This window comes from Falco naumanni, chromosome Z (genome assembly GCF_017639655.2).
Source record: "Falco naumanni isolate bFalNau1 chromosome Z, bFalNau1.pat, whole genome shotgun sequence".
Classification (NCBI taxonomy): domain Eukaryota; kingdom Metazoa; phylum Chordata; class Aves; order Falconiformes; family Falconidae; genus Falco; species Falco naumanni.
In genome coordinates this window covers 62501103-62510282 of record NC_054080.1, presented here as the reverse complement: position 1 = coordinate 62510282, position 9180 = coordinate 62501103, and the positions used below count along the sequence as shown (strand labels likewise).

The following is a 9180-nucleotide window of genomic DNA, read 5'->3' as shown; positions in this document are numbered from 1 at the left end:
CTACAATACAGTCTGTGGCCTGGATAAGCAGCTCAGTTGTGTACGTTGTATGGGCCTTGGCAATTACAACTGGTTTGACATAGCTACGATAACCAAAAATTGCAGAATCACAGGCAGCCTCCTTTCCAGAAGTGAGTATGTAGCACTGGAATGTAACGCGCAGAAGTCAAAGTGGCCACATTCATTTCAGGATGGATGTAACTCACCAAAGCCACCCAGATACCGAACACACAGCTGCAGGTGTTGTACCAGAAGGGGATTACTGAGCCTTATGGATCCTAATCCTGGTGACACCCAGTAACTACACGCTTGAAATGAATGCCAGAATGGTTATCTAATTACAAGTCACAAGAAAGGTGAAGGTTGGTGCTGACAGCTGAGTACCTGGACATGAATCACTGCCAGCAAAATTCAACAGTAGCTGTTACTGCTTGGGAAAGGTCAGAGAATACCCATAAGAGCTTTATGGTTCTGCTACCCATTTCCATACTAGCAACCTACCGAAAACTGGCTGCAGCCTACAATTTTTCAGGTAGAGTAGCATGTCTAGTACTCTCCAGCCTGCCTAGGCTCCAGTGCCTCCAGGAAGGACTTGAGCCCATTTCATCAGGAGTCCCCTGGCAGCACCGGCTGCTGCTGTACCTGTCATTCCTCAGGATTGTCCTCTGTCCTGCCTGTGTCTGCCACTTCAAAAAATCCAGATTTCTGCCCTGGACCAGAGAAGGCTTCGTGCGAGGAAGTTAGAGCACAAGTCTTGTGAGAAGCAGCTGAGGGAACTGGGGGTGTTCAGCCTGGAGAGGAGGAGGCTCAGGGGGGACCTTATCGCTCCCTACAGCTGCCTAAGAGGGAGTTGGGAGTTGTAGTGAGGTGAGTCTCTGTTTCTTCCCACACATACAAGTGATAGGATGAGAGGAAATGGCCTCAAGTTGCACCAGTGGAGGATTAGGTTGGATGTTAGGAAAAATTTCTTCTCTGAAAGGGTGGTGAAGCATTGGAAGAGGCTGCTCAGGGAGGTGGTGGAACCACCATCCCTGGAGGTATTTAGATTATGTGTAGATGTGGCATCTTCCGGACATGGTTTGGTGATGGACTTGGCAGTGTTATGTCTGTGGTTGGACTCAATGGTCTGAAAGGTCTTTTCCAACCTAAACAATACTGTGATTCTATTTTATGATTCTATAAAGAACTGAAGGGATCTCTGAGGATGGACGATGTGAACAATCATTTCTAGCACGGCAGGTTGTTTTCAGTTTTATTAATCAAACTGGTGCCTCTGCTGCAGAAACCAAATAGATGTGGGGATAATATTATTCCCTTGCATTGGCATGGAGAGATTTGTCTTAGCGGCAGTCTTCTGTAAGCAGCGCTCAGAAGCGGCCAATGTAAGCTGTCCCAAATTTTATTCCCCGTGTTCCTACGGATCCCATCAACACAGTACCAGAACACAGTTAACATCATTCGGGCAGCAGTCACAGGGTGCCATCAAGACAGAGAGATACAGGAAAACCAAGAGCCTGTGCCACAGAGTCAAGTGCTCTGAGACAATGACCTTCTGCAGTTAGAAGGCTTTATGAAGTGCTTCATTATTTTTCAATTTTTGTAGCAGTAACTGGGGTTGACTCAGATTGACAGGATGTCCCTATGCTCTCAGCTTTCAAGAAGACTCTGCTCAAATGCAGGTGCCATTGTCCTATAAAGGTGGCTTTCAAGGTTGCCAAAGTACCTGAAAGGTGTAGGTTTTTAGGGGATTTGTAGATACTCTGTAGTTACTATTATTCTATTTGGTAGTGAAAAAAACTTCTGGAATATTGTGGTCGCTGCAGTCTCCTGTTCCAGGCTGAGTAGCTGTTTTTCTTGTCTCTGAAACACTGATAATTTTCAGTGCTATCTAGCTACTGCACTGTAGTCTGACCTTAAGTGTAAAGAGAAAAAAAAGTGTAAAAGCCCCCCCATGTTTCTGTGTCCATACTACAATAAAGTATGCAAGAAAAAATATCTACTGTGGGTACCAGAAAAAAAGAGGTATCTACTAACTGCTTTACGCACGTTTTTAGAGGCCATGTTAGAGACTGATTATTACTGTCTCTGTAAATATAAAGTACTAAAACACTGTAATCCTGCAGTATAATACTGCATACTATAAATCACTATGCTTATGTGCCTCCAGGCCTACAGTTAAGTGTCTAAGCTTTTACGATGTCTAAATTGTCATAATGCTAACAGTCATCATCTAGACCTATGCTGACTGGGAAAAGAAAAGGAAAAAAATATTAAAAAATGCTTTGGCTTATATGGTCCTGAGCCTTCATATTTGCAATTTCACTGCTAATATATCAAATCAAAATCAGGAATACTGAAGATAAGAACACTACTGAAACCACTTGAACAGTACTATAGCACATGAAATATCTTACATGTTTATTAGTAGAGGTAGGCTTCTGCAGTCATTATACATCTGTATAAGTGCACAGTTTTTCAAACTGCCTGAAGAGGTCAGTTGTAGGTCCCTTTCAACTGAAGTAAAAATCCCCCAAAAAGAACCAAACAAAACCCAAGCAACCAAGCCACAAAACCCTAGTTGTCCCTAATCTGAAGACCTGAGCACTACGCATCTCCTAGGTCCGTGGCCCTGAGTAGGTACATCATTCCACCAAAGCCTCATCCTTGTCTAGGTGAAACTGTCTAGCAAATGTACTCTTTTTCACTCCACATAAAATTTTCTTTCTTTGCTCTCAAAGGATACACCATGATGGATGAGTTCTTCATTTATATTTAATCTTCATACCAGGGTTTTCTATGTATCTCTCCTTCTCCCAAATGTACAGTTTCTAGCCGTTATACAAATAGTGAGTATAGTATTGCTCTAATGAGATCAACTAAGAATTAATTATACTGTGAGCTTTATAACTGAAAGTGGAGTATATACATCCCTTCTATTTGAGGCAAACAGGCCCATGTATACTTTTAGGGAAATTCTTCTGGCCTGATAAGTGGTTTTTCTTTAGCAAAATGTTAGGCAATGGCTAACATCATGAGAGCAATCCTCACCGGGTCAAAAGCCCAAAACTGTCTTTTGAGTTTCGCATTTGAAGGCTGCTTCATACACTGAAATTACTCACAAGCTATTGGTTTGAGTCTACGTGTTTACTTTATACTTTATATGTAACATAATAATATGTACTGGTTTGGGAGGCACAGAGTAAGAAACAAATAATTCAATGTTTACAGGGATGAGTAAGTTATTGAAGGTACCAACTGCACCAGTAAGATAAGTTGCTCTGACCAGAAATGGAAGAAATACTATAAGTAAGAAGCATGGATATTTCTCATATTTTCGAAACGGACAAATTAGGCTGTGTTCACATGACTGCTTGATAATGATTTTATAACATTTGAGGACCTCATTGTCCATAACAGGTTTTCATTTCAACCCCTCTACTAGACATTGCAAGTAGCAACAGCTCCGCTAATAGCGGGATCATTTGTGTTCTCCCAAATTCAAATCAGGCAAAGTCACCTGATCAAAGTTATAAAAACAAAGAAAGAGATTTAAAAGACTGCTTAGACCTTTGAGGTGGTATGGAGAGTTGCTCCTATTACCTCTTCTTTCAATGAGCAGACGTAACAAGGGTGAGTGGTAGGTAATGTGTACATTGCTTTGTGGCAAAACAGTACGTTTTAAGTGCTAAGAAAAAGTAATGTGAAACTTTAAAAACCAGTGAAACACAGGTTGGTTCCTGCCAGCCCCAACAGACACAAAGAGATATAAGTAAAGAGAGGGTGACTATAAATAAGGAAAACTAATAAAACTGGTTTTATTATGGGGCCTCACTAAATCAGTCAAGTGGGGGATATGAAATTTAAGTTTTTTGTAAGCATGGCTATTCTATAACTCATACTGCCTAATATGCATAGAAATATTTGTATAAATGTGAAACACCCTTCTCTCTAAATGAGACAATTTTGAAAGATGCCTAAGAAGCCTCTGGTGCTTTTGGTACAGCTGACCAATTTCTTCCTCAACAAAATAATTTTAATGAAATGCCCCTTCAACTAGAGACAACCACAATAAACTGGGTCGTCTACAATAACTGCAAACCATTAATGCCTACAGAGTTCATGGGTGAGAAGCTGCTGCAAGCTGGAAAACCAGTTCAGACTCCTTGTACCATGGAGATACATAATGGAGTAACAGAGAGAGCATATTATGGAAGACCCTTTTATGCCCTGCATTCCAATGACTCCTCCTCTGTGCAAGCTTTGCATAGATAAATGTAGGAAGAAATAGCCTTATTTTAATGCAAGTAAAAAAACCACCCCAGTGCTAGTAACGATACTTACTACGATCTTAATTTACACAGCACTATTCGTCTATGATGAATAAAGGTGTAAATATCTAAGACATAAAGCACTTAATGGTGCTTTACGTATATGGAGAAGCATAACTTTCTATTCCTAAATGCAAGACTTTTCACTCTTTTGTTAGGCCAGCTTTGACCAGCGGAAAAGCTTCTTTGGAGTGATAGACGCTTTTGCTGGAATTTCTACTGAAGAACTTATCAGATCTGAAAATCAGGTCTTAAACTGACCACAGTGATTAGAGAACTCCCCTGATGACCAGAACAACATTGTACTTAGAGCAGAAGCCTTGAACTGGCTTCCTGAGTGCCCTGGGACTAAGCACCTAGCAGGAGGTACCCTACCAGAAGGTTTTCCATACAGTTCCCTGAAAGTTTTGCCTGTGTGAGGACAGTAGGTCTTTACAGAGAACGACTGTAGTGAAATAGCTAACGTAATTATAGCATTGATCGAGTCCACCAAGGAACCTTATTGAGTACAGACTAACTATCATCACAAGCTCACTGTCCTATATGGTCCAAATGGCTCCATTTAAGCATCAGGGGTTTTGGAACTTGCTTTTATGGTATGGGCAATTACAAAGATGCTTCAGTTTGAATTCACTTGTCCCATGACAGCTGGTCCAGATGGCAAAAGCACTACCTGGCTTTGCTTGAGATAGTCTTGGGGAGCAAACAAAACCTGATGCACAGTTTGTGCTGGCTTACTGCCTAGCTCCATTTCCAGATTGGGATGAGCAGCCTTTGCAGGCACCTTCACTGTCAGACTCATCAGGGCTTTCTGGCTGAACTCCATGCTGGTGTAGTCACTCAAAAGTGGTACTGTAATGGAAATGATTCCTTCTTCTTCACTTGTAACTGCTTCTTCAGGGATTTCTTCATGCCTTAGGCTTATGTCTGTGTTATTGCTAGGTTCTTCTGACTGGCAAGTGTCACACTTGCTGTCTTCTCCACCACCTGTGAAGAGGTCTAGCTTCAAAGAAGCCTTTGACTCATGCTCTATGACATAAAGGCTGGTGGTATCATTGTCTGACAGGGCCTGAAGCAGCGACTTTGAAACAGGTTTCCAGCTAGTCTGCAAGACAAAAATAAGGAGAAAGAATAATTTTAGCACCATACCTCTGCTAATTGCACTCAGCAATTTGCTGAAATACAGAACAAAAGACTAAAGCTAGGAGACAGGCAACCTGGTCCTGCCTATATAATAATGCTAACTAATGCATTTCATCTCATCTTATTTTTTTAAAAAAAAACAGGGAAGAAAATACTTATTTCCTTAATTCAGAGGCTCATCTTCTCCTCTCCCATACTATTTAAGCAAAGGTTTTCTTGTTTTTATGTGTGCTTGGGACAAAATGTAGTGGTGATATAATGTAAGCTTCGTGATGTGCCGTTCCGAGACCCACAGCTTTCAAAAAGTTTAACAAATGTGTTAATATAAAAAGGCAGCAGCTTGAGTTGAACAGCAGCCAACTAAGCTTCGGGTATCAGCTGCTGCAAGCAGTTTGTTATTCAACTTAATGCCATGTTGTGATCTAAGCGTATCTTGGGTTATCAGCTTTTGCAAATTCTGATGATTAAATGCAGAATAGTTTGCAACACGAAGCACCCTTCTTTTCTATTTAGATTGTTCTGCTGCATTTGCCCACTTCTGCCATAATTTTTTAAAAATTATGGACAGGGTGATACAACTGTTAGCTTCCTCCCCACCTTTTTCCTCCTCCCCCCTCTTCAGTTGCTCTGAATTTGTTTCACACATTATGGTTGTTGGGGTTTTTTTTGTTGCAATAAATAAATAAGTATAAATTGTTTTTTATTTTCTTTCTTGTGGTCTGGCTTGGAAAGGAGTATGTTGTTCTTTGGAATCTCAGCAATCCCAGGTAAAATATCTCAATTTTTCTTTGATAATGGGATGAGTTGACACCTCAAGATGGTCAGCTTTTGCCTTGTTTTGAATGAAGACCTGTGTGATACATATCTCCATTATCATATTTATTATGAATGGGAGCCTGAACTCTACACCTACCAAATCTAAAATCAGTTCTGTGTAAGCTTCTGTCTGAAAGAGGCACTAATAGGTGAAGAAGGAGAATATCTGAAGAATCTTGTCTAAACATGAAGAACAGGACACTGATGGGGTGGCTGGCTGGCCACATTGGTTTCCATAGTTCATTCTCCTGGCCTCTGTGTTCTGACTGAATTGAGAGTGTCCCCACTTGCGCCTGCTGCTCTGTGCCATGGGATGTTTCATTGCCTTAGACTGCAGTAGAGAATGCTCTGTCTGGATTTAAAGTACAAATTCTCTTGGCACCTATCTGGACTGTATATGTGTTTCTGTCAAGAGTTGCTACATTGCTCAACTAACCTGATGGGGTTCAGTTGAAACAACCTACAAATAGAATAAAAACACACAATACACTAAGATTTACTCCTTGGTTCTGTTTTACAGGGAATACCTTTCTCTACATTTCATCATCAAGTAACATCAAGTTACTTCTAGACAACATATCTGGTAACTGCTTTATTGTCCTGTCTCCTCACACAGAGCTTTTCCTGTTCTCCCCAAAACCCTTATCTGATGTGTTAGTTCTGTTCCTGCCATGTTATCAACATTATAGTATTTGTCTACCAGACTCGGCTAATACAGTCGTTATTTCCCTTTATAATCGCTTTGCCTTTGCAGGCACAGTTAAATGCATTTTAAATAGGTATATTTTGCTTTAATGTATTTATGTCGAAGTGGTACTCTGGTTCATAAAACCCATTTGTCCTTTCTATAACATGCAACTTCAATGTTTTTTACCTGCACTGCTTCACAATGACAAATTATTCTTTGAACCTGTTAGGTTATTTTGGCTGGTCGTTACTTCTTTCTTGCTGAACTTCTATCCTGCAATTCAACTTCACCCAAGATTATTACATTGAAACAGCTTCAGGTCTTGCACTTTCTTTAAGGCTGAATTTCCCCAAATGCTGAATATACTGGATTCCTTATTTTTTTTGCCTTTGAGAAGTTTTACTTCAAACAAGTATTGAATCTGCAGGTCTCCTGCTTTCTAAATGCATGGTGGAGAAGAAGTAAGAGGATTAGGTGGATTTATTTTTGATGGAGTGGTTAGTGAGGGACATCTGGATCCCAGCACTGAGAACTGGAAGTTGCTTGGTGCTCATAAACAGATCAGTTTCTTTAACTGAACAAAACAGTGAAACTGCAATCTTCTAACAGCATCGCTGACTTTGTACAGCTGTACATTTGTACATCTGATCCTCCTTTGTTCGGCATTATCTGGCTTTAGCAAAATGACTATCTGATACTACCTCTGAGCTCATCGCTTCTTTATCTACATTTAGGTGGAAGAAAGGAAGAAAGCAAGCAAGGAAGTCCTTGAAAGTTCATACTTGTTCTGTTGAAGGAAGCAATGCTGATGTTCAGCAGAACCTTTGATTATTAGTAGCTTGTCATGTTGCTGATGATTTCACACTGTGTCCTAGATTTGGCCATTTTCTAGCTTGTAGATACCTCCCAGCTTCTGCCTGATCTTTGACTAAATAGATAGAAGCCTGCTTTGTTAAAGCTCACAAGCTGGCTTGAGAAACTAGATCTATGAGTGCCAGATTAAGTTCAGATCTGCCAGAAAAAACAAAGACATTTTAAAAGGAAAGTAGTGTAAGTTCCTGCTCCAAAAACATAATGGTTAGTGGTCTGTGACTGGGCAGATAAACTGAGGTGCCCTAGGGGAAGGACTGAGTATCTGGTGTCAGCAAAACTAAAGCAGAAACTTGTTTAAAAGGGAGGAGATAAGGAAAGGAAGATTCAAGTAAGTCCACTAATAGGCAAAAGTGAATAACATGGTCCCCAGCAGCCTCCTCTAACAGCTGATTTCTAGGCAATTCTTCAGTCCTGAAATTTAGGTATCCTTAACAAAGCATATGGGAAAGCTGTGGGCAAGATTTTAACACATGCTGGCTGAACCCTGGTGCCTGCTGACTAGTAGGTGCCCCCCAGCCAGCTACCAGCTGACCAGTCAGAACCCGGGGTTGCTCTGAAGGCAGGTAGTCTTTCCCTGACACTTCTGTGGAAATAGGCCACAATGAGTTGTATTTTGCATAACTTGTACTTAATAATCAGTTGCAGTTGTTGAAAACTGAATTTCTCTGTTTAGACTCTATCTTCCCCTATCCAAATTTGCTTTGTTCTTTTAACAGCCCATACCTTTAAGTATGTTCTATAATGTTCTCAAAAAGTCTGAGAACCTTTATTAAAATAAAAAGTGCAATGGATTATGCCTAAACAACAACCCTCCCCCATGCTATATTTCTAATATTACCTGAGCTTCCCAACTGTTGATGTTAGACATTTACTAGGGTGAAGTGTGAAAAGACTAATAACTAGCATTACTGATTAATCAGTAGAAAAGATCTCCCTTGTGTATTTTTTCACACCATCAGAAGAGTACTTGCCATATCTTGGAGTGCACTGCTATTTCTTGGACTTGGTACACTGGGCCAGCATGACATTTTCAGCCTGAAAAAAAATTTCTTATTTTATTGTCAGGTTAAATGACTGATATTTCCTATGGATTTAAATTAACTACCATTTATATGTAACATTTTATTGCTATTTTCATGACCATCAAACAAGACATTCTACGATGACTATTAAGCACGATGTCAATTAAAAGCTGAAGACCAAGCTTGGTAGTCTACACTGAAATGCTGAATTAGTGACGATTAGCATCTTTGTTTAAGGACAAAGGAGCTGTGACAGGAGCTGGTAATGTTGCCTTTTTCTATACCTTTAATCATGGTATATTCCTATTTT

General features: G+C 40.3%; 1 protein-coding gene across 1 annotated transcript in view; it reads right to left on the bottom strand.

The window, feature by feature from the left end:
* Positions 1-2295: 2295 nt before the first annotated feature.
* The window catches only part of LOC121081233 (interleukin-31 receptor subunit alpha-like), a 31871-nt gene continuing 24986 nt past the window's right edge, over positions 2296-9180 (bottom strand). Inside the window, exons 14-15 of the mRNA XM_040580088.1 lie at positions 8820-8883; positions 2296-5433 (exon numbers count right to left, since the gene is read on the bottom strand). Of these exons, the coding sequence (XP_040436022.1) occupies positions 4948-5433; positions 8820-8883 (550 nt within the window). The 3' untranslated portion in view covers positions 2296-4947. The remainder of the gene's footprint in view (positions 5434-8819; positions 8884-9180) is intronic.